The sequence below is a fragment of the Lepidochelys kempii genome, chromosome 8 (genome assembly GCF_965140285.1).
Source record: "Lepidochelys kempii isolate rLepKem1 chromosome 8, rLepKem1.hap1, whole genome shotgun sequence".
NCBI lineage: Eukaryota > Metazoa > Chordata > Testudines > Cheloniidae > Lepidochelys > Lepidochelys kempii.
This window is the reverse complement of record NC_136387.1, coordinates 44047042-44072045: the sequence shown is the minus strand read 5'-3', so window position 1 is coordinate 44072045 and position 25004 is coordinate 44047042. Positions and strand designations below refer to the sequence as shown.

General features: G+C 48.2%; 1 protein-coding gene across 10 annotated transcripts in view; it reads left to right on the top strand.

The window, feature by feature from the left end:
- The window catches only part of PACS2 (phosphofurin acidic cluster sorting protein 2), a 209266-nt gene that overhangs the window by 172510 nt on the left and 11752 nt on the right, over positions 1-25004 (top strand). For 8 of the 10 annotated variants that reach the window (XM_073356256.1, XM_073356258.1, XM_073356251.1 and 5 more), the window contains 2 exons: positions 5205-5318; positions 6090-7080. The exons of the other annotated variants lie outside the window; for them this stretch is intronic. In XM_073356256.1, the coding sequence (XP_073212357.1) occupies positions 5205-5318; positions 6090-6208 (233 nt within the window). In that variant the 3' untranslated portion in view covers positions 6209-7080. Of the gene's footprint in view, positions 1-5204; positions 5319-6089; positions 7081-25004 lie in introns of those variants that run through there. 10 annotated transcript variants of the gene reach the window in all.

Genomic DNA, 25004 nt, shown 5'->3' with positions numbered 1-25004 from the left:
TCCCTGAAGAAACTTGGTGCCAAGACACCAAAGCATGTAGCCCTTCCCACCCCAGAGGGGGTTGGGAGCAGGTCACAGCAACCGGCAGAGAGCTGGGTCCTGTTTCAAACAACAAAGAGACTCATCCTCTTCCATCTCTTCACTGGCCTCTCAGAAGACAGCTACACAGGACAGAAATCAAATCCAGCCAGAAGGAAGCGCACACCCCTTTCTCCTTCCCAGGCAGGTCCCTGTGCGCTGTTGACTTGCCCTGGTGGGGCAGATGAGTCAAAACATGAGGTATCTAATGTGTGCACTCCTTCCCTCCACCCCCGAGCATTTACCCCTATGCCTCAGAGGGCAGTTGCAGCCCTGGGACTCCAGGCAGAGAGGAAGAGGCGCAATCTGTGTCTAAGATGGATTTCCCCCACCACTCCCCAAAGGGCACGGCGTGCCATTGAACGTGGCTGCAGAAAAGATCATTCAGGCTGGAGCATCCCCGTATGGAGCACTGTTGAGTAAACCACTCGCCACACCTCAGAGATCATCGTGGTGATTCACCTCTGACACGACTGTGGTGGAGAGAGGGGTCTCTTTCCCCTTTCCCCTTGAAAGTAGAGGATGCCCTCAGACTGTCTTATGGGCACCCCAGGCTTCTTGGGCCTCTATCTCTCACTCCAGGACAATCTGTTATGGCACTGGCACAGGCACCAAGAGGATTGGCCTCCAGATGTCATCAACAGTTTCTGATCACTCAATGTCCCTGTCACGTCTTTCACTGCAGACGTATCAGCAGGCACCATCAGACAGCCCAACAAGGGCAATGGCAGCTGTTCTGTTTTCAGGCACAGCCTGGGGCTACATATGTGGTCTGGAGACTCTGGCTCAGCAGCTTCTGGGTTTAGCGGAGACCCACTGCCCCCTAAAAAAAAAAAAGGGGGGGGGGAATGCAGTTGTGCACTGCAGGGGAAAAGATGCCCCACAACCTTTTCTCCAGCTTCAAAAAGAATTTGGACAATGCACATAATTGACCTTGAAGCCCCCCTTCACCAGTCCCGCAGAAGGGACTCAGATTGACTGGAGGAAACCACACTTTCAGCAGAGGATGAAAAGTATAACAGGACGTCAACCCCTCCTTGCCCTCTTCCAGGCAACACCAGCATTGCCCAAGGAGGAACAGAGACAAGCAATTGGTGGCAGGCTCACCATCTTCCACACCAGGAGAGAACACGCCTTATGAGACGAGTGGGTACTGAAAACTGTCCTTACACAACACCCCTTGAAACCGATACCAACGTAACCTCAAGATTCACTCTGTGTCTGACATACAGGGACAGCAGACTCTTTCTCAGAAGAGTTCTCAAGGACAGTATTCCATCTTAATCATCCACAAGAAATCAGAGGGTCTGGGCAGTGCTGGGCCAGAAATACTCTCCGAGCATAAAAAGCACACTGTTCCACATGGTGACGTAGCATGCCATAGCAGCAGGAATGCTGCCCAGGAAATTCAGGGCATCAGGAGACCTGACCAAAGCCACGTGCAGCACCTGCCAGAGATTCCTGTGCTGCATTTGTGATGGAGCAATGCTCTCCTTTGAATCATAGAATATCAGGGTTGGAAGGGACCCCAGAAGGTCATCTAGTCCAACCCCCTGCTCGAAGCAGGACCAATTCCCAGTTAAATCATCCCAGCCAGGGCTTTGTCAAGCCTGACCTTAAAAACCTCTAAGGAAGGAGATTCCACCACCTCCCTAGGCAACGCATTCCAGTGTTTCACCACCCTCTTAGTGAAAAAGTTTTTCCTAATATCCAATCTAAACCTCCCCCACTGCAACTTGAGACCATTACTCCTCGTTCTGTCATCTGCTACCATTGAGAACAGTCTAGAGCCATCCTCTTTGGAACCCCCTTTCAGGTAGTTGAAAGCAGCTATCAAATCCCCCCTCATTCTTCTCTTCTGCAGGCTAAACAATCCCAGCTCCCTCAGCCTCTCCTCATAAGTCATGTGTTCCAGACCCCTAATCATTTTTGTTGCCCTTCGCTGGACTCTCTCCAATTTATCCACATCCTTCTTGTAGTGTGGGGCCCAAAACTGGACACAGTACTCCAGATGAGGCCTCACCAATGTCGAATAGAGGGGAACGATCACGTCCCTCGATCTGCTCGCTATGCCCCTACTTATACATCCCAAAATGCCATTGGCCTTCTTGGCAACAAGGGCACACTGCTGACTCATATCCAGCTTCTCGTCCACTGTCACCCCTAGGTCCTTTTCCGCAGAACTGCTGCCTAGCCATTCGGTCCCTAGTCTGTAGCTGTGCATTGGGTTCTTCCGTCCTAAGTGCAGGACCCTGCACTTATCCTTATTGAACCTCATCAGATTTCTTTTGGCCCAATCCTCCAATTTGTCTAGGTCCTTCTGTTTCCTATCCCTCCCCTCCAGCATATCTACCACTCCTCCCAGTTCAGTATCATCCACAAATTTGCTGAGAGTGCAATCCACACCATCCTCCAGATCATTTATGAAGATATTGAACAAAACCGGCCCCAGGACCGACCCTTGGGGCACTCCACTTGATACCGGCTGCCAACTAGACATGGAGCCATTGATCACTACCCGATCAATGGGTAGTGCTTCCAGTCTTCACAAAATATGGAGATCCTGGTGGGACAGCTCCAGGCCAGGGGGCATGCATTTGTTTCTCTGTGTAGATGACATTCTCATCAAGGCCAGAACCAAGAGGGAATTGGAGGAGGCCACAGAGGCAGTGATAAAGATGCTGCCAGCTCACCTGGGAGAGTATTTAGGTATGAGTAGAGACGTGATTCAGAAAGGTGGGAGGAGACCTTGTCATTCATACAAGCAGCAAAAGACCGGGCAGTGCACAGTCTCCCCAAACTGTTAGGCTGATACTCAGCTGTTTGGAGATCTTTCATGGGTGTTAGAAACTTAGATTCAGGATGGATCACTAGGACCCTTCACACTCAAACATGAGCAAGAAATGGTCTCACTCTAAAGCTAGGAGGGGACCAGGCTGATGGAAATGCCACAAAAGATAAACTCACTCTGGTGATTGAGGGGGGAACGCCTACCCCAGATAGTCATTAAGGCTGATGGCAGCCTGGCAGGCTTGGGGCCAGGAATTTCCATTCACAAGTTGAAGTCAGGAACAACATCGACCGGCTGAGGATTGATCTCGTAGGTGTATCCCCCATTCTGAGGATCGCATGTGATAATCCAACCGGAGACATTGACCTTATAGAAACAGCAAGAGAAGACAAGAAGCAACACACCAAAGGCCAGATGACTGCTCAGTTGGTCTGAAAAGCACCTGTGCATACACGGGGCACCAAGCACCTAAGCGAGGGGCTCGACAGAAGAGATGGAGCAAAAGAGTGAATGGAGAATGAGAGGTGTACAGCTTGGGTGTAGTGTGCACCATGGAAACACCAAGGAGAGCTATTCGCCCTGCAGCAAACAACTAGACAAGGAGATCCTGTTTCAGGACCCCTGATGTGAGAGTGCTGAAATGCTCCCCTGCCAAGAGTGCTACTGCGGATCGGGGTCTAGAGGCATCAGGGACTCCGATTGCACCAGAGAGGATGTGGATGTTGGAAATAACAGGAACAAGAACATGGCCCAGTGAAACTACTGACTCCACTGAGGATTGATCATACATCTCCATCCTTCCAAGCTAAACCACACAGCAAGGGATACTGACAAAAGGCTATCGGTGCCTATTAAAAGGCTGTTAGCCTCAAGAATGCAGTCAGCCACAGCAGTATCTTCCCATACGTACGGATCTACTTCAGCTACTGGTGTAAGGGGGGAAGAAGGGCTCTGTGTTTATCACTAGGATCCTCCCAGGTCCCTGACAGAGTGCAGGCTGCAGAGATGAGCTCTGACCCAGATTAATCAGACCAGCAGGTTTCAAAGGGCAGCCTCCAGTTCACGTGTGCCCCACCTAAAGTTTAAACTCCATTCTCCAAGTATGACCAGAACCACCTTTCCAACCTAGGAGCTCAGTCTTCTTCCTGTTCCCTGTAAGGCTGTAAACACAGGAATATTTCAAAAAGGAGGAGGATTGTTGGGGAGCCGAACAATGTTTGAAGTTTAGACGTGGGGGGGGGACCCAAATACTGGAAAGCCAGGAAATTACACTTTCTGGGAAATCTATTACCAGTGAGAGGCACTTCTAGAATTCCTTTTCCTTCAGGAGTCTTCTACAACAGCTCTCCACTGGGCCTGCGCATGGGCCTGAAAAAATAATTCTCCAAGAACTGGGGAGATAGCAACTGCCATATTGCAATGGACTGTGAACACATCAAGTCTCCAGCACTTTGTCGAATTGTGCTAGTCAGCACTTGGTTTGAAAATGTGCTGTGTTGCAGCAAATGGCTTTGGCTTTTCAATAGCTGGTAACTTTTTCCCTCGAGGGGATCTATTCTTGCAATGAGCCCTGCATGGGTGCCCCATTGCAGTGTTGGGCCAGAGTTAATGCTGAGCAGATGCCACATCACTCAGGCTGGGGTGTCTAGGGTGTTCATCCCCAGTTTGGAAGCAATTTTCCTGGAGCCAGATGGTTAATTTCAGATTCTTAATTCAGATGGATCCTGAGACCTTGGTACCTTTTTTCAGAAAAGCTTCCTAACCTTTCCCCTCCCTGCCCAGTTCCATTCTTTGCAGGAGCTCCCTTATCTCGGCTGTCCCTTTGAGCAGCTGTTGACCTGGTGTTTGTGTAGTGAATATGCACTAGTTGCCACATTCAGCTGCAAGTGAGGATAACATCTGGGGCTTTCTGCTCTAGAAACCTCTTGCAATAAGCAAGAATCTCCATGGGAGCACAGCAGATTTTATATCATTTGAGCCAACCACCAAAGCTCGCAGTGCACAACTTTGTCTTAATAGACTGGATATTTTCCCAGCAGGGGAATTGCCCTAGGGGGATGAAGGGGAGACTTATAGCAACGAAGACTTTCAGAGGCAATATGAATTACTTTGGGGCTCTAAAAAGGTCCAGTTAATACGGCTCACTTTGTAAGGTGGCAATGCTTGGTAAGTAATTCTGTGAACTGGAAATGTTAATAACCATGGGGAGTACCTGGCCATTCAAACTCCTGGCAAAGAGGAAAGTTCAGACTTCAGTGTATTTTTACTTAATTCTTTCAGTATAACTTCTTGTGGCTGGTAGAGATCAAGCATGTTTGGTTTGATTTTCTTCTAGTGATGTTTTTGCCCAAGAAAACAAAAGACAAGGAGATTGAGTCTAAGAGTCAATGCATTGAAGGAATTAGTAGATTGATTTGCACGGCAAAACATCAGCAGAATATGCTGCGGGGTAAGTGCTGAATTATTGCATCATTTCCAGTAGTAAAAGGGAGCATTTTATTGCTAATGATGGCTCTAGTACCTGTAAGCCAGCCATCTCAGTGCTTGACCAGGACGTGCTGGTCTGTGACACAAAGCAGACTTGAACCTGGTGGATCTGGCTGCAGGAGGATTCTCCCGTCATGGGGAAATCCACACATGGCATAGAGCCAGCCAGCCACTAAACCTTAGGTTCTCAATCTGGGAGTTACTAACAGGTCTCGGAGGGCATGACAGCCCTCTTTTTCCTTTGTAGCTAGGTGGGAGAGGAGTCCCAGAAGTTTTATCTTGTAACATGGGTTCACTGTTGGGAACAGGTTGAGAACTACTGTTCTCAACTCTTCTGGGTTATAAGTGTTGATTCTGGAACAAACCAGTGGTCCATCTTGTTTGCTCTGGTTGTGGCCTCTCCATGATGTTTGAGAGGAAGAGAATTTCTCCATAATGCATGCAGGCAGTCAACAATAATTTCCCACTGTTGGGGGTGGGCAGGGAGACGACTGGCATATTTTCCCAACCCAGCTGCTGAGCCATTTTCATTTGATCTTCAGGGCAGCAGAAGAATTGACTGGGCCGTCTTCCTAATTTTTCTACTATCTAGCTGTCAGTGCAGCATCTGTTTCCTGTACTGACTGAGGAAGGATGATGTGATGGCATAGAATTCTGGCATAGGGATTCTCCAGTGTGTCTGTTTTGCTGGGTGCTTTTTGACCTGCTTCCTTGTTCTATTCTTCCCCTGCAGTCCTGATTGATGGCGTAGAGTGGAATGATGTGAAGTTCTTTCAGCTGGCAGCACAGTGGTCCTCCCATGTCAAGCACTTTCCCATCTGCATATTCGGACACTCCAAACCTAACTTCTAACTGCTTTCAGCGGGGCGGCTTTCTGCCTGTGTGGAGACTGCACACCCAGGAGCCAGGAATCTGAATGCCAACTCTGACTCAAATCTGCTTGCTCTCTCCTGCAGATTACTTATAGATGCGCCTGGATTACTTCTGAATTACTTTTTTCTATTAATTCTTAAGTTTACTACAAGGAAAGGAAACCCCTTGAACAAAGCAAAAAACAGTCTTAAGTAGAGATGTACCGATAACATGGAAATTACCAGGAGAACCTCCAGAAGTGGGGTGACCTGCTGGAGAACTTAAGAGCAGATAGCTGGATAACTGCACTGCTTATTAACCTGAAACCTCCTCGGTGTGTTTGTGGCTGGGTGTTCTGGATTGGGCTTGAGTGGTTTTTGAGGGGAGAGTGGGAGGTACTGGGAGGATTAAGTGTTTTAAAATGTTTAACTCTACCCTCCCAGACTTCACATTAAGAAAGTAGAGCCTGGTTCACCACCAAATAGTTCAGGTACCAAGAATGTGAAATACATTGCGCTGTCTGTCAAAAACCAAGCTAATAACTGAGGGAAACCCTGGGATTCTCCACAAGTGAAGAAATGCCAGAGGGTCATTGTTTTAAGGCCAGCAACTGAAATGGGCAGGCATGTTAACACTCGTGCCTGATTCAGGTTGGGCAGAGACTGAAATACAAAGTATGAAATGTCTGTTTTAGGAATCCCATTGCTCCAAGTCCATCCCAATAACCCAACCAAGCCCATCACAATGCCCCCTGCAGCCCGTAGCTGGATTTGAAGGACACCAGTTCCGTGGGGTTGTAGCTATTTAGTTTTTCACACAGATTATGCACATCAATAAAACCTTGCCCGGCCTCTCATGAGAATGGATTTTTACAGGTGCAAATATTTTTAATGCTTTTAAAAAAGATTGATTACGTTGCTAAAAAAGACAGCAGGAAAGATCAGCTGCTGTCTAATGAGTCAAGCACTAGTCCACTGGCTAGTTCCTGTGCCCCTTGAGCCCTTACACATGAGCAGCTGCATTTTACACCAGCTACATTCACACCCACACAGCAAAAGCACATGTGCATGTGAAAGGACTTAAAGTACCAGCTCACAGCAAACGCGCCACCTGCATACCTCATTCCGAATGTGCCCTCTCGTCTAGGCAGTGTGTACAAGATTCCTCACACACACACACACTCCAGATGGGAATCCCTTGTTTAGGGGCCCCCTCCAGCCATGTGAGCTGCTGCCGCCGTTTCCAAGGCAGGAGGCCATGTAGCAAAGCCAGCTCTGACAGCAGAGACAGAGAACTTAGGCTTGTCTGGACTGCGTTGGAATGCCTCGTGCCCGGATTGTGTCACCTGAGGGGTCTCTCAGCTATTCTAGATCTTTGACTCCAGCAGTGCACCTGTGTTGCACAATGCACCCTTAGCCAGCTGGGCCACGTGCCGGCTTAGGATCCATCCTGCAAGGGGCTGAGGGGCCTGCCACAGAAAATGAGGGTGGAGGAGTCAATCAGTGCCCCTGTACTTCCTGTGGGCTTCTCTCCATGGGAAAGGAGGTACTCCAGCAGGATACAAGCTTGCAGCTAGCAGAACCCACCATTCAGGGATTAAGGATTTACTGTGCAAAACCAGCCAGTGCCTGTGTGAAATGCACTGGCCACTACAGCCTGAGCACTACTGCAGCTCGCGAGGGGGAAGCTGTAACCTAGGTATGTTCTCCTTTCCCCTTCCCTTAAAATATCACAGTGCTAGTCCATTCCCAGGGTATACTAAAGCAGCCTGAAGGTTGCTCTGATTTACAATGTCAGTAGCCCTACAGGGCTGTGTCAGCAGCAGGGGATCTCTGGAGCCAAAGGAGGCTCAGCTACTGGAGCCCCTGGCTCCCACTCACATTTGCAGCTGGGTGTGTGGGTGGTGTAGGAGCTACTGCGGCAACTCTCCTCGCTGGGAATCCTACCCTAGCTTAGGACAGAGCTTTGCTCTGCTGAAGGGGCATCAGGGTGCTCTAACTGGAGGAACAAGGCTCTGATCCTTCTCACCACCGGCTTAACCTGGTTTAGCTCCCTGGAGTTGAGTGAAGCCCTCCTCTACCAGGCATGGTGCACACTACACTGGTGGCAGCCGCACGTGGACTGAAATTCCCAGGGGTGGAGCCTTTGCCCAGAAATCCTCCCCCATCAACCCTGCAAGGAATTACACTACAGCAAAGTTACCTGTAACCCTGCTCTACTCCTCCAGGGGGTCCCAGGGCTGGATCTGTGGGGCTCCCCTGGCAATACAGCTCCAGGGAGGAGCCTCCATGCAGATGCTGCCAAACCCAGGGGCTCAGGAGCTAGAGCTTGTTTTCTTTGCAGAGGAGCCAACACCCCACCCTTGGAATGAGCAGGGTGCAGCTGCATAAAGGGAGCCTCCTGGGGGTTCCAGTCTCATGGGCAGGCGTTTGCACTGCTCAGGCCTGTGTTCAGAGATCCCCAGAGTGGCTCCTTCCCCCACCCTCTCAAAGGGACAGCAATACGTTAAGCATTTTTCAGAGTTCAAATGTTCTGGGACAATGACTGACTGAACAAAGATTTGCAAATGGCTGGGGAGCCTATTCCACCTTGCGTGTGGGTCACGCCCCAGGAAGGCGCATCCTGCAGGAGGGGTTTCGTTGACTTGGGCAGGACTTCAGTGGGCAGCTGGGGGGGTGTTCAGCTAACGGCCCTGCTGAGGTAGTGAGAGTGCCCGGGGCCCTAAATGAGAACAGTGCCTCCTTCTTCCCCCTCACAGTGAAGAGGAGTATCCGCAGAGCAAACAGTACATGCACCTTCCCTTCACTGCTCAGGTTACTGGTTTAGACACATGTTTAATAAGATAGAAACTTTCTAGTGCAATTTCAGCCATGTCCAGGAATTGACTCTCATCAGACTGGCAGGGTCCTCAGCAGCCCAGCAATGCACACTCCTCTGAGAAGCTGGGCAGGTCAGTGCACAGATCCGCACACGAACGCTGATGCAGCTGGTGGGGGGTTACTGTAATCTATTCACTCGCTTATGGCAGCCCTGAGGAGAGGGTAGGTTTTCCCTTTAACGCTTTGTAACAGGAGCAGAAAGAATCTCTAGCTTCAGCATAGTGGCGGCTGACGCGTAGGATCTTGCAAGGAGGCTTGTGCCTTGCTCTGGGTTAGCGCAGTGTTGCTTGACAGCCACAACTTAAGAATGAGCACACGAGCACATCAGTGTTCTTTATTGAAGCTGTTGTCTCAGGACAAGCCTTTTAATGAAGTCAGCAGTTCAGATTCTTCCTTAAATCCCTCTTCCCTGTGTAAGTAGAGTGACTGAAATCCAGTCTGATTTCAGTCCCACGGCTTATTATACACCAGCGCTGGCAGAGACCCTTGCCTGACTTTCATGGCCCCTGCAGCTCTGCGGCAGGCTTAGACTGGCTATTTGCAATAACTTTGTTTACCGGGGCAATGAAGGATTTGACACTTTGCTCCTCTTTGTATTTCAACCTACTATAGAGAGACGAACAGTAGCCAGTATGGGACTTCATGGCTCCTGCCTATCAAATGTATGTTGCCCCCTTTCTTACTATGTGTAACGTTTCATGTGGATTAGTTCTTTATTTTAATTACATTTTATGAAATCTAATTCACCAGAAAACTTTCTGCCTGCTTGGTACCCATGCACTTGCAGACAGCACAGTTTGTTACCTCTGGCAAGCTGCTATTTGGCAGCACAGCCATCTGCAGTGGGCTCTCTGCTGTAGCAAGGCTTCCAAGGAAACCCTCCTTGAACCCTCAGGCTGGAGTTTTTAGGGTGGCAGAACTGCATTGATCTTGGGAAAGCTTCATTCTTGGTGGTTCGTCATGGTCCTGCCCTGCCTCATAGCCAAGGGTTGGAGCTGGATTCCCTGGGAATGTTTGTTAAAGTTTTATACAGTGGTTACTTTCTCTGAGTTTCTTCACACAACTAACTTCGTCCCTGACCACTAGGAAAACTTTCTGGAAGTCTGAGCGCTGAAGCTCTGCAGTAACAGAGTATTACAGCAGTCGGGCTGTGCAGACAATGTGCTGCTCCATAGGAAATGATTTTGATAAAGCAGTGGCAGGAGCCTCCTCTCAGGGTGAGCTGAGCTGAGCTCCGGTCTCCCACGTGGTGCTCTCCCACCAACCACCAATTCCAGGGTTCACAGGAAGTCACTCTGAAGAATTGGGCTGTGTGCCAGCTTGCTGTGACTCTACCATTGTACGCCCTGTGGCAGAGCTGACCGGGGGGGCGGGGGGGAGGTGCCAGTTCTTGTTCTTTCAGTTCTCTGAAAGGGGCCATCAGGATATCAGGGGGCTGATGATCACCTTCGCGGTGATGAGTGCAGAAGACTGACCCTAATGGAGCAAGAAACCCTGCACAGCCCCAGTTTTAAAACTCTTTATGGAATAATGAAAAGAGACCTGCACGAACCTCCACCAGAGTGTGACTCGAAGGAAACTCATTTGCTTTATCTCATTGGCCTGAATCAGCCTGCTTTAACTGGAAATCTAGAAGTCGCTTTTACTTCGGCCCCTGGATTTCTAGCAGTGAACAGGCAGAGGGGTGGGGAGAGAGCTGACTGCCTAGTTTTCAGCTGGTTGCATGCCACCTTGTCACCTTTAAACTTCCCCCCCGTTTCCCACCTGTGTTGGGATTGCTGATATCTCCTTGCCTCCTGCAGGAATGTACTGTAGTAGCAGATCCGTTTGATTCCCATTACACACTGACCCGGGCCTTGATACTGACTGACTGCTCCATGGAGCCCCAAGCTGTGACTCCAGCACTTTCCTGTTGGCAAAGCTGCCATTCCCCTGTACTGGTGTTCTCTTGGGAGACTGGCCCCAGCCCTTCCTTGGAGGTGGGATCTAAGGAGGCATCCCTAGTAGGCTGGCCAAGTACTGGAGCTCTGGTTCTACACTTCCATGGCTAAATGAAATGCAGACGTCTACCATGGCAAGCCAGGGAATATCCTTACTAGTTTTGAATGCTTGCTGGAATTGCATTTATTTTTCTTTGCCCTAAAGAAAACAGCAGCTGGAGCAGCAGTATTCACTTAACCTCTGACTTTCCATTAATTTCACCTGCAGTTATCAATTGCATATAATCCAGTCACGTTTTTCTGCCCAACCCAACAACAGCCCCATTGAGCAGTTTATATCTCAAATGTAAGTATAAAATTCCTCTATTACCTTAGTTTGAGGATACTTATCAACCTCCCCTTGGCTTCATTTTGCTGCTTTTATTGGCAAGCCTTGTTGTCATGTCCTAGAGAGGAGATCTGAGGGTGGAGTAGTAGAATGGGAAGTTTTTGTGGTTTTGTATAGAATCGCCATACCCACCTGTAGGCCGGTTGATCCAGCTAAAAACCAAACTGACCAGCATTGTTCCATTAATGTCTCTAAAACACTCTTGTTGACCTGTATATCCTGTTAGTCTTGGGCTAGCTATCGCTACCATCTCGGATCAGTCTGGCCACGTGTTTAGTATCAAGAAAATATTCTAAGAATCGTTCATTTTGAGGGTTCAAGAAATAGTACTAGATGCCTTGAAACCTTGTAAGCAAAACATCTTGGTGACAATAGAGAGCCTGTATTCTTTCCCTGTAGTTTGAAGTACTGAAAAGACAGGGGCTTCTTACTTCGGATGGAAGCTTTGTTTCAGCTCAGATCCCCAGGATGTAAAGTCTGAAAGCTCTTGGCAGTAGGAACATCTTGGTGTGTTTTCTTTCTTCATATTGTTTGCTTAGAGATGCTGAGATGATTAAAAACCCTCCATTCAGTGCACTTCCATATCCTGGCCATTAGAACTGTGGAGACTTGCTAAAACTCTAGTATGACCTTCTCACTGGGATGCCCAGTGTGAGAGGTGATCATCTGAGCACAGCATCTCCCACAGACCCTGATGACGCTCCTTTGGCAAGTTTCTTGCAAAGTCACGGGAGTGATGAGCTCTCCTGGGTTTCTGTGGAGTCTTTAGGACTTGATGCTAGAGAGGAGGAGGAGCCATAGTTTTGCAAGTAGCAGGACATTAATTCCTTTAAAAGGAAGCACATCAAAATCCCGGTCAGGTTGGCTTCCCCTTCTGTATAGCCGGATAAAAGGAATCCCAGAACTTAGTGTGTCTGACTGGCATGCAGTGCATCTTTACTCAGAGCACTCTTTAGGAAGCACCTTGCTCGTGTGGGTACACTAGTGTGTGAGATAGTCTGAGCAATGCTTGCTGCACATGTGACAATGTCAAATGAAGGGATGTTACCACTGTAGATTTCTAAGTTGTCCATCTGTTTCATTGTTGTTTTGTTTGGGTTTTAGGTTTTATATGAAGACAAATTAAATGTAAATAGCCTTTTTTGGAACGAACTGCAATGTGCGCAACCTCATCGACTATTTTATGGTACTAATGCAACACTAATAAAACTGGACATGAAAGCACACTCACGTCCCAGGCATCTCCTTTGGGTGGGAGCAGCCGTCCATTTCTGTGCCGGTGACCTGGCCTGAATTGAAATGGCTGCATTTTGTAGCGCTGTATGCCTGGGTTGGATCTGTCTATACTAGGAAGTTAACCAGCTTTGGAAATCTGTTACTAGCGGACAGTCTTTGGAACGGCTTAGCTGCTAGAGTAGATGGGAAAAATTTCTTTTTCACCAGTACAGTACGTAAGAGTGAGACAGGGTGGAAGCAAGTCTCAGGGATGGTTTGACAGAGCTGGAGACTTTCTGGTACTGCCTATGCTAGCAGCCAAAGCATTCTCAGCACTGGCTCAGGGAAGCCACTGCTGCTACCAGTTGTGTTGACAAGACCAAAGCATTTCTTTTGATGGTCAAACGGCACTTGAGCTGGCTTCTTTACATCAGTGGCTTTTTTTTGTGCCCACATGATGCTATTCAACAATATTTCACACCCCAGGATAGAGCAGGATTACCACAATCCCATCCCCTTTCCCCTGTGTTGAAACAATTGTGATCCTTGAGCTCTTCTCCTGCAAGGAGTGTGGAGAACAATGTGCGTGACCCTGTCTTTTGACAACACAGCTTCCGCATCATCACCACCCTCACCATCAGAAAACAGTGTTCCTTAGAGATCATCCAGAAGATGCTTAATTTGTTAGCTGTTTGTCACCCCTTCCATCTCAACAGCCACATTCAGGCCTCACAGCCAAAGCCCATCCCCAGCCTTCCATGATGAACCTGAGCTCCACCATCTTGCAAAAGCCAAAATCCCAGAGTATTTCCTCCAGTTTGTTTTTGAGCTGCACAAAATCAGGGGAGCTAAGCCTCCCAGAGCATGCTCCCAAGATGTCAGATTGGCCAGGAAGTGAGTTGCCGAGTGTGTGTTCGTTTCTAGGATGGTAAGTGGGAAGGAAGGCAGGCCTCGCTGCATCTGATCACAGGGCATCATAGAAATGTAGGGCTGGAAGGGCCCTCAAGAGGTCATCCAGTCCAGCCCCCTCCACTAAGACATTCTTTTATTGGTGCTCAACAATGAGGCTGAGGGTTTTGTCCCACTAACTCAAGTGCACACCAAATTGCTAACCAAACCTTTGCTACAATAGCACCTAGAGGCTCCGATGGAGAGCGCTAAGCATTGTGCACACACGAGTCCCTTCCCTAATGAGCTCAGTCAATACATAGGACAAGGGAACAGGTGCATATAACCAATGGGATTGGGAGGGACAAGGTAAACCACTGTGATTAACATCATAGACAGAAGTGTTGGCAGGCCAGCTACAGAGCCATTGTAGAGGGTTCCGTAGGCAATATGGTGGAATTTGAAAGGAGCATATCTTGATTTGCAGATTTTTAGGGGCAGCTTCCCAATCATAGGGGCTATGTGGGCAAAAGCACAGAAGGAGAAATTGGACTTAGGTCACAAAAGTCTGGTGGCATTGGCAGAGCAAAGGTAGGAGTCAGTGGCTCAATGGCATGTGTTGTTGAGAGGGAGGGGATTGGCCAGGAAGGCCCTAAAGCTGAAGACTATCCATTTGGGTGTGGTGCCATGGAGAAAGGGGAAAGAAAGAAGAGGTGACAAGCCAAGAAGATTATCTTAGTAGCAGCATTTTTAATGGACTGGATGGGAGCAAAATTGCAGTGTTCGTGACTGCAGAGGATGAGGTAGTAGTAGTAGTCTACTCTAAACCCATGCTGATGGTGATGAGGGATGGACAAATTTTAGTTGTAGATGGATAATATTGAATCCTGGAGAAGTATTGGGTGTGTGGGTTTAAAGAGAGGAATCTACCTGTGACGGGAGGTGGGAGAGAATATTGTAGGTAGGAGGGACCTGTTGGAATTTGGTCATTTTATACTTGAAAAATTAGAGGGATGGTGGTGAGATGGGGGGCATTAGGTAGATTTTTGTCAACTTGGAATTTCCATTGAATGGAAACATCTGACATTTCAAAAACTATTTTGTTCAGATTCAGAACAAAAACTAGAAATGTCAGAATTTCCCATGCAAAGGAAATTCCCCCCAAAAATTGCTTTGGAAAAAAAACAACCATTTTTTTTAGTGCCCTCGTGACCAAGATGGAGTCTGCTCTGCAGGCAGCTCTGGCCAAGACATGGCGCATGCAGGAATGCAGCAGGAAAAATCCCTTCCACCCCAGGGGCACCTGTTTCAAACCCCCCAGAGTGAACACACACACCCACAGGAAAAGCACAATAAGTATAACAAAGGGAAATATTTATTTACAGAGGGATGAGAGGAGAAAAACAACCAGGGGAAGTATAGGGGAAGCAGTAGAACAGGGTTGCATCCAAACCAAGGCCCCTCAGGCCCAGTGGTAGCACAGTCTGAAAGGGCAGACACTAAGCAGTGTGTCTGCACACACAGTTCAGGAGTCCTGAGCAAAGTTCCAGTTCAGTGGTAGGTCTTGGGTGCTCCTGGTCGTCTTTGGCACCCGTGAACTTTCCCCAACAAACCTCTTCGGTGCCCTCTTCTGCTACTCTGTGCCAAGCCACACAGAGCGATCACCTCCCGCACTTAACTAGCTACAGCCTCCCTCCTTATTCCCAGTGCAGTCACAAGCCCCAGTACTCAAGCCCCACAGCCTGTCCTCCTTAGGTGATTCCTCCCTGACATAGTGCTCCGGGCTCCTGTCCTGGGGTGTCCCCCACCGGTGGCCCTGTCCTTCCCAGGCAGGTTCTTTCTGCTTCACTTCATCCTGGGTCTCCAGGCTGCAGCCCTTCTCTCTCCCTAGCTCCAGAGCCATGCCCCTGGGTTTCCCTCTTTTCTCTTACTGCTCCCCCTCTCCCCTAGGAAAAAAAATTTAAAGGGGCCATGCTCTCTCAACCCCAAAGGGGTTACATTTATTTCATTTTTATGGAACAGCAGCCAGCTGCCCCTGCCTTGTGAGAGACTCCTTGAGCTGCCCCTGCCACAGAGCAGAGACCCTAGGCCTTAAGAGCCCTGGTTCAAGCTGGGGCATCCTGGCCCTGGAGCAGCAGGCCTCCCCGCAGGGGAGGTGACCATAAACCAGGGAGAAATTTGCTGGGACTCAGCCTGTGGTTTGGCTACAGTTTGGCGAAACCGAAGTGTTTTCTTACAACATTTTGGTTTCAGTGAACAGGCATTTTCTGACAAGTGTTTTGTCAGAAGATTCCTGTCCAGCTCTAGGTTTACGCAGGGAGTTGGAGCTGAGGAGAGAGATCTCTGGAGGCCTCTGAGGATGGAGAAGTACAGGTGCTGGGCCAGGAAAATGGCAGCGCTAGAGGAGGCATGTAAACTCATTGTTGGGGAAGTCGATATGGCCATGGGATTCCTGCAAGAGGAAAGGTGGTTGCTGGGGTTTAGCCGAGGGTAGGGTACTGGTGGGATGGACTCCCGCTAGGGAAGAACACAGAGTAGGAACCAGTGCCTGAGCTGACCGGCATGAGAATGAGGCGGGGTAGACATAGAGAGAGATGGAACCAGCGTGAGGAGGAAGGGGCAGGTGAGTGATGCTGAGAGACCGTTAGACAGGGAGACATTGGCAATAAAGGTGAGGGAGCAGTGCATGGTGAAGACCTAGTCAGCTGAGTGGCCACATTGATCCACGGCTACAGATAAAGAAGGTGGTGAGAGCGAAAATGTGTGGGACTAAGGGCCTAATAGGACAGCAGCACAAAAGGGGAGGAATAGCTCTACATCTCTGCCATACAAGCTGTTATGTTCACAGCATACAAACAGAGAAATTAGATGGGGAAAAATGTTATGTTGCAATATTCCAGAAAGAATGACTGTATATCTTAAAATGCAGAACCCTAACGCACAAGAACCCAAAGCAGAGAGAGAGACAAAGCAGGTTGCTCCTTAAGGTAGAGAGGAACAACCCACCCACTTTGCTCTAAGCTGGTTCTTTGCAGACTGACTGCTAAAGTAACAAAACACAGGCTTCCTACAGAGCCCCCTAACCTGCAAGCAGGACCAGGAAGTCTCCATAAAATTTAAAGTGATAGCTACACTTTTAAGAGTTTTCAATATACCACCCCAGATAAACTGTCTGTTGAAAGCAGCCCTGCCCAACCTCTGCCACTAGTGCAGCATCCAGCTCTAACAGTGACTCAACTCACGGCTGTGCGGTCTGTGACCAGATCAGAGCTCCTGGCCCTATCTCTGCTTTCTGACCCAGAACAGCCTGAGTGTGTCCCAGCATGCAGCCAAGAACATAGAATTACAACAAAGGTGGGGGAGGGATAAGGGAAGGGGGCGGGAGGATTAATTTGAGAGAAGAAGAGCTAATTATGGATCTCTTGGTGAAGTGATGAGGACTGAGCAGTCTACAAATATTTGCGGGGTCTGAATACCATGGAGGGAGGACGACTCTATATGGAAGTACAAATAGTAATAGGAAGAAAGGAAAGTTTAATATAGCTGGTTGACCGGGGAAGTTCCTCATGGTGAGGTGTATCAATCTGTGGAATGGACTCTCAAGGGAAGTTGTGGTCTTCTCAAAACCAGCCAACCACACTTCTTCATGGGTGAAGCTTTCCCCTGTGGCATGTACCTTTTGAAACGGGACGCATGAGCTCACTGAGAAATCCAATAAAAGCAGAATGTTCATTCGACAAGTGGATGAGTCCTGCACTTAGGACGGAAAAATCCCATGCACCGCAACAGACTAGGGACCGAATGGCTCGGCAGCAGTTCTGCAGAAAATGACTAGGGGTTACAGTGGACGAGAAGCTGGATATGAGTCAACCGTGTGCCCTTGTTGCCAAGAAGGCCAATGGCATTTTGGGATGTATATGTAGGGGCATTGCCAGCAGATCAAGGGACGTGATCGTTCCCCTCTATTCGACATTGGTGAGGCCTCATCTGGAGTACTGTGTCCAGTTTTGGGCCCCACACTACACGAAGGATGTGGAAAAATTGGAAAGAGTCCAGCGGAGGGCAACAAAAATGATTAGGGGACTGGAACAGATGACTTATGAGGAGAGGCTGAGGGAACTGGGATTGTTTAGTCTGCGGAAGAAAAGAATGAGGGGGGATCTGACAGCTGCTTTCAACTACCTCTAAACTGTTCTTAGTGGTAGCTGATGACAGAACAAGGAGTAATGGTCTCAAGTTACAGTGGGGGAGGTTTAGGTTGGATATTAGGAAAAACTTTTTCACTAGGAGGGTGGTGAAGCACTGGAATGCGTTACCTAGGGAGGTGATGGAATCTCCTTCCTTAGATATTTTTAAGGTCAGGCTTGACAAAGCCCTGGCTGGGATGATTTAGTTGGAGATTGGTCCTTCTTTGAGCAGGGGGTTGTACTAGATGACCTCCTGAGGTCCCTTCCAGCCCTGATATTCTATGATTCTATAAGTAGCTCTCCTCTTTCCCTGTTCTCATGAGTACTCCTAGCTCTCTGAGTCGACATCATCACCCCGCTGTGGCAGGACTCACCTGAGGAAGAGCATTCCTTCTATAGTGCGGATTCCTTCCTGCAAGCAGTGGGAGCACCTAGGCTGCGGGGAGATGCTGGTTTGAGGGCCAATACAACAAATCATTTGGGGATGTTTATGATCCAGGGCAATTTATAAATAGTGTCTGTGCTGAACTGCAGTCTGCATAACCTGGAACCACATTCTAATCCGTGCCCGGCTTGACTTCAGCTGGTAACACCAGATACAGGGTTCTGACCCTAAACATATTGTGACAGACCCAGACCAGTGGGGTACAGGAGTCTGGTAGAAGGCAAATGTACTGGGCACTGGATGAATAGTTTTCTGTTCCCTGAGTAACCAGAGCAGGGGCTGCACTAGAGCAATCAGGAACCTTCTAGAACCAATTAAAACAGGCACACTAATTAAGACACCTGGAGCCAATTAAGAACATACTAGAATCAATTATGGCAGGCAGACTAATCAGGACACCTGGTTTAAAAAGGACCTCCCATCAGTTAGTGGAGGGTGTGCAAGGAGTGAGAGAGGTGTGCTGCTGGAGGACTGAGAAGTACAAGCATGATCAGGCTTCAGGAGGAAGATCCTGCGGTGAGGATAAAGAAGATGCTGGGGGGAGGCCATGGGGAAGTAGCCCAGGGAGTTGGAGTTGTAGTTGTCATGCAGCTAATAGAAGAGATGTAGACAGCTACTATCCACAGGGCCCTGGGCTGGAACCCGGTGTAGAGGGCAGGCCTGGGTTCCCCCCAATTCCTGATTGGACACAGGAGGAGTTGACCTGGTCTGTGAGCAACACCAGAAGGGAAGGTCTAATTTAGAAAGGGATCTGGCCTGTCTCCGACCCACTAGGTGGGACAACAGAGACTGCAGAGATTGTTCTCCATTTTCCCCCATGCTGGCCAGTGATGAGGTTAGCTGAGTGAACAGCAGGTTTGAGCCTGTAGCAGAAGCAGCCAAACTGAGGGCTGCCGTGAACCTCTGAGGTGAGCAAATCCGCCAAAAAGTGCAGGACCCACCAAAGCAGAGGAGGAACTTTGTTACAACATGTTGAAATAAGGAGACCATGGAAAAAAAATCCGTACCCTCCCTGGAGCTGGGGGCCTCGGTGATGGGCTCTTTCTTGTGTTTTATGTACTAAACCAAAGGAGACGAATGTGGACGGAGTTCCATGCATGGTGGAAGGTATCAACCAGGGTGGACAAAGAGAGAAAGGTGCCCGGACCAGCATACAGATAGTGGAAATGAGAATTGAGCGTAGGAGGGCAACGGCTGGGAAGGGCACCAAGATTAAGCATGGCCTTGGGAGGCTGAGGAGCTCTGATCTGATGCAGTAGGAAGCTAACAGAGGGATTGAAAGAGAATGTGATGCAGGGAGATGATTGCCTCTTATCACTCCTGTCCATCGAGAATGGTGCTGCCAGACAGAAAGGTGCAGTAATCTAGTAGAGAGATGACTGGGGGCATGGAGACATTTTAATAGTGGGGTGAGGGATGACAGTTGGATTTTGGAGAAATTCAGAAGGCCCTAGAGAGAGACTAGATACATGAGGAAGGGAAAGGCAACCCAACAACTGAGCTGGGGCTGTGGGCCTACAACAAGAACAACAGCTGTGAGGTGGCTCTTGGAGAAAGAGGCTGGGGGCAGAGAGTAGTTCAGGTCAGGAGCGACCATCTGTAGGTGGGGTGTGGACGTCCAACAAGAGATGTTGGAGGCAGCTAGACATGTGAGACTGGAGGGAGAGGGACAGATTGGTGGTAGAGAGGTGAATTTGGCAATTACTGGAGTGGAAAGAGCAACTGAAGTCCTGGAAGAAGGTAAGATTATCAGGAGAGGGAGGAAGGAGAATGGAACCATGAGCCATCAACAACTGGGTGAGAGGCAAGATTGGTGGTGTTGCCAGCAAGGCCCCAGTGCTAACACACGGCCTTCATTTCAAGCAAGTGCACAAGTCCCACCAAGATGAGTGGGGCTTTTGGGCTCTGCTTTCAGCACTTGCTTACGAGCATTGCTCACTAGGGATGGCTTGCTAAGTTGGGGCACTGGGAGAGAACAGCACACATACAGACTCTTGGGAAAGAGGGGCAGTGGAAGAGGAGATACTTTGATCAACAGTGTCAGACAGTGGAGAGACCCAGCCAGGTGGGTGGGGGAGAGCTAGGGGGCACCTCCTTTGTCAGAGAAAGGAGCAGATCTCTGACCACCTTGACCAGGGCAATTGCTGCACCTTTGCATAAATCTGTCTCAGCCAAACAGTATGGTAGCAAAGGTGGGAGCTCATCTCGAATGAGGGGTGAACTCTAGTCCCTGCCTCCCAATTCACCTTGGTAAGGCATGGATCTCAAAACCTAGCTTGACCCTTTTAAATGCTAACCTTATTAAAACACAGGCTTGCCCAGTTTTTTCCCTTTTTAACCCAAGTATGAGATGGAATAATAGGACCTTACTGCAACCCAAGGAGAAGAGTTAGGAATGTGAGAGTTAAGCTTCTGCAGCAACGCTAACTTGGCCACACTACACATCCAGTCTGGTCTGTGGCAGAACTTCTGACAATGTTAACATCAGTATGGGGTAAAGTAGGCCGTTTGCAGTGTTGCTGTAGCTGTGTTGGCCCCCAGGATTTTAGAGAGACAAGGTGGGGGAAGCAATATTTTTTTTTTATTGGACCAACATCTGTTGGTGAGAGAGAGAACTTTTGAACTACACAGAGCTCTTCTTCAGGCACCATTCCCAGTCCCAAAGAAGAGCTCTGTTTAGCTCCAAAGCTTATCTCATTCACCACCAGAAGTTGGTCCCATAAAAGATATTCCCTCTCCCACCTTGTGTGTCTCGGTGAAATAAGGAAAGCTGGGACTGAGAATAGGCTCCCAGATTGAAAAGGGCCATGCTTCTCCCTGCACATACTAACATGCAGACTATGATAGAGCATGGCCAAGTGAATGTGGCACTCAGAACCTGAACATCTGCATGTCCTCGTGATTCTTTATTTTAACATGAATTGTGCGGCTTTCATGTTCTAGGAAGGTAGCTTTTTCTGTACTTTAGCTACAGTACATCCACTAGGGGGCAGATGTGACGTATGTCTGAGAACCTTCTTTTTGTAGAAGTAAGAAGAAAAGCTAACTTTGGTCTGTCTGCATACACACCCATGGCATAATTATGTCTTGCCCTGTTATCAGAGGTCGAAGTGCTATTATTACAATGCCTTTAACAAGAAGTTTGCGTGGGGAGAGGAGGAGTTGAGTTGTATTTTAAAGTAAGTATCTTTTGTGGAAAGAAACTTTTCAAATTCAAACCTTTTTTCCTTTCAGGATTGCAACCGCTAACTAAATTTTCTCCTGTACTGAAATGGGAATCTCTGCCTTCCCGCAGGGATGCCGGGCATTTGTGATCTGTGAATATATACTTATTTCTTAGTTGTACAATTCTTTGCACTTCAGTGGATGGATAAATTGTGGAATGCATGCCTGCTCTTGTCTGACTGAGATTCAAGAGACCTACATTCTGCACCTGACTCTACTATGGACTTGGAGAGTGATCTTGGGCAGAACACTTTAACTGCTGTGCCTCAGTTTACCCATCAGTAAAATGGGGATAATACTAGCCCTGCTCAGAGGGTGGCAGCTGCCGGTTGGAGTTTTGAAATCTTGAGATGGAGGGCAGTAGAGAATGGCTGAGTGTTACTTTACACATAGTCAGAAAGTATGCAAATCCCTGTACTCTGCCTAAGGCAAACCAGCCCTCAGAACTGCTTAACCCCACACCCCCCCAAAAAAAATGGCTGCCTCATACTTGAGGAAAGATGAGCATAGAGATGCTCTCCTCCTGAGAGGTTTCAGAGTAACAGCTGTGTTAGTCTGTATTCGCAAAAAGAAAAAGGAGTACTTGTGGCACCTTAGAGACTAACCAATTTATTTGAGCATAAGCTTTCGTGAGCTACAGCTCACTTCATCAGATGCATACTGTGGAAAGTGTAGAAGATCTTTTTATACACACAAAGCATGAAAAAATACGTCGTCCCCCACACTCTCCTGCTGGTAATAGCTTATCTAAAGTGACCACTCTCCTTACAATGTGTATGATAATCAAGGTCGGCCATTTCCAGCACAAATCCAGGGTTTAACAAGAACGTCTGGGGGGGGGGGAGGGGGTAGGAAAAAACAAGGGGAAATAGGTTACCTTGCATAATGACTTAGCCACTCCCAGTCTCTATTCAAGCCTAAGCTAATTGTATCCAATTTGCAAATTAATTCCAATTCAGCAGTCTCTCGCTGGAGTCTGGATTTGAAGTTTTTTTTGTTGTAATATCGCAACTTTCATGTCTGTAATCACGTGACCAGAGAGATTGAAGTGTTCTCCGACTGGTTTATGAATGTTATAATTCTTGACATCTGATTTGTGTCCATTTATTCTTTTAACGTAGAAACTGTCCAGTTTGACCAATGTACATGGCAGAGGGGCATTGCTGGCACATGATGGCATATATCACATTGGTGGATGTGCAGGTGAACGAGCCTCTGATAGTGTGGCTGATGTGATTAGGCCCTGTGATGGTGTCTCCTGAATAGATATGTGGACACAGTTGGCAACGGGCTTTGTTGCAAGGATAGGTTCCTGGGTTAGTGGTTCTGTTGTGTGGTATGTGTTTGCTGGTGAGTATTTGCTTCAGGTTGGGGGGTTGTCTGTAGGCAAGGACTGGCCTGTCTCCCAAGATTTGTGAGAGTGTTGGGTCATCCTTCAGGATAGGTTGTAGATCCTTAATAATGCATTGGAGGGGTTTTAGTTGGGGGCTGAAGGTGACTGCTAGTGGCGTTCTGTTATTTTCTTTGTTAGGCCTGTCCTGTAGTAGGTGACTTCTGGGAACTCTTCTGGCTCTATCAATCTGTTTCTTCACTTCTGCAGGTGGGTATTGTAGTTGTAAGAATACTTGATAGAGATCTTGTAGGTGTTTGTCTCTGTCTGAGGGGTTGGAGCAAATGCGGTTGTATCGCAGAGCTTGGCTGTAGACAATGGATCGTGTGGTGTGGTCAGGGTGAAAGCTGGAGGCATGTAGGTAGGAATAGCGGTCAGTAGGTTTCTGGTATAGGGTGGTGTTTATGTGACCATTGTTTATTAGCACTGTAGTGTCCAGGAAGTGGATCTCTTGTGTGGACTGGACCAGGCTGAGATTGATGGTGGGATGGAAATTGTTGAAATCATGGTGGAATTCCACAAGGGCTTCTTTTCCATAGGTCCAGATGATGAAGATGTCATCAATATAGCGCAAGTAGAGTAGGGGCGTTAGGGGACGAGAACTGAGGAAGCGTTGTTCTAAGCCAGCCATAAAAATGTTGGCATACTGTGGGGCCATGCGGGTACCCATAGCAGTGCTGCTGATTTGAAGGTATACATTGTCCCCAAATGTAAAATAGTTATGGGTAAGGACAAAGTCACAAAGTTCAGCCACCAGGTTAGCCGTGACATTATTGGGGATAGTGTTCTTGATGGCTTGTAGTCCATCTTTGTGTGGAGTGTTGGTGTAGAGGGCTTCTACATCCATAGTGGCCAGGATTGTGTTATCAGGAAGATCACCGATGGATTGTAGTTTCCTCAGGAAGTCAGTGGTGTCTTGAAGGTAGCTGGGAGCGCTGGTAGCGTAGGGCCTGAGGAGGGAGTCTACATAGCCAGACAATCCTGCTGTCAGGGTGCCAATGCCTGAGATGATAGGGTGCCCAGGATTTCCAGGTTTATGGATCTTGGGTAGTAGATAGAATATCCCAGGTCGGGGTTCCAGGGGTGTGTCTGTGCGGATTTGATCTTGTGCTTTTTTCAGGGAGTTTCTTGAGCAAATGCTGTAGTTTATTTTGGTAACTCTCAGTGGGATCAGAGGGTAATGGCTTGTAGAAAGTGGTGTTGGAGAGCTGCCAAGCAGCCTCTTGTTCCTATTCCGACCTATTCATGATGACAACAGCACCTCCTTTGTCAGCCTTTTTGATTACGATGTCAGAGTTGTTTCTAAGCCTGTGGATGGCATTGTGTTCCACACGGCTGAGGTTATGGGGCAAGTGATGCTGCTTTTCCACAAATTCAGCCCGTGCACATTGGTGGAAGCACTCTATGTAGAAGTCCAGTCTGCTGTCTCGACCTTCAGGAGGAGTCCACCTAGAATCCTTCTTTTTGTAGTGTTGGTAGGGAGGTCTCTGTGGATTAGTATGTTGTTCAGAGGTATGTTGGAAATATTCCTTGAGTCGGAGACGTCGAAAATAGGATTCTAGGTCACCACAGAACTGTATCGTGTTCGTGAGAGTGGAGGGGCAGACAGAGAGGCCCCGAGATAGGACAGCTGCTTCTGCTGGGCTAAGAGTATAGTTGGATAGGTTAACAATATTGCTGGGTGGGTTGAGGGAACCATTGCTGTGGCCCATGTAGTAGTTTAGAAAGTTTAGTGTCCTTTTTCTTTTGTAGAGAAGCAGTGTGTGTGTTGTAAATGGCTTGTCTAGTTTTAGTAAAGTCCAGCCACTAGGAAACTTGTGTGGAAGGTTGGTTTTTTATGAGTGTATCCATTTTTGAGAGCTCATTCTTTATCTTTCCCCGATTGCTGTAGAGGATGTTGATCAGGTGGTTCCGCAGTTTCTTTGAGAGCGTGTGGCACAAGCTGTCAGCATAGTCTGTGTGGTATGTAGATTGTGATGGATTTTTTACCTTCAGTCCTTTTGGTACGATGTCCATCTGTTTGCATTTGGAAAGGAAGATGACGTCTGTCTGTATCTGTACAAGTTTTTTCATGCAGTTGATAGATTTCCACTCCATACGGCTAAATGCAGTGCCTTGCATAATGACAGGTTTCAGAGTAACAGCCGTGTTAGTCTGTATTCGCAAAAAGAAAAAGGAGTACTTGTGGCACCTTAGAGACTAACCAATTTATTTGAGCATAAGCTTTCGTGAGCTACAG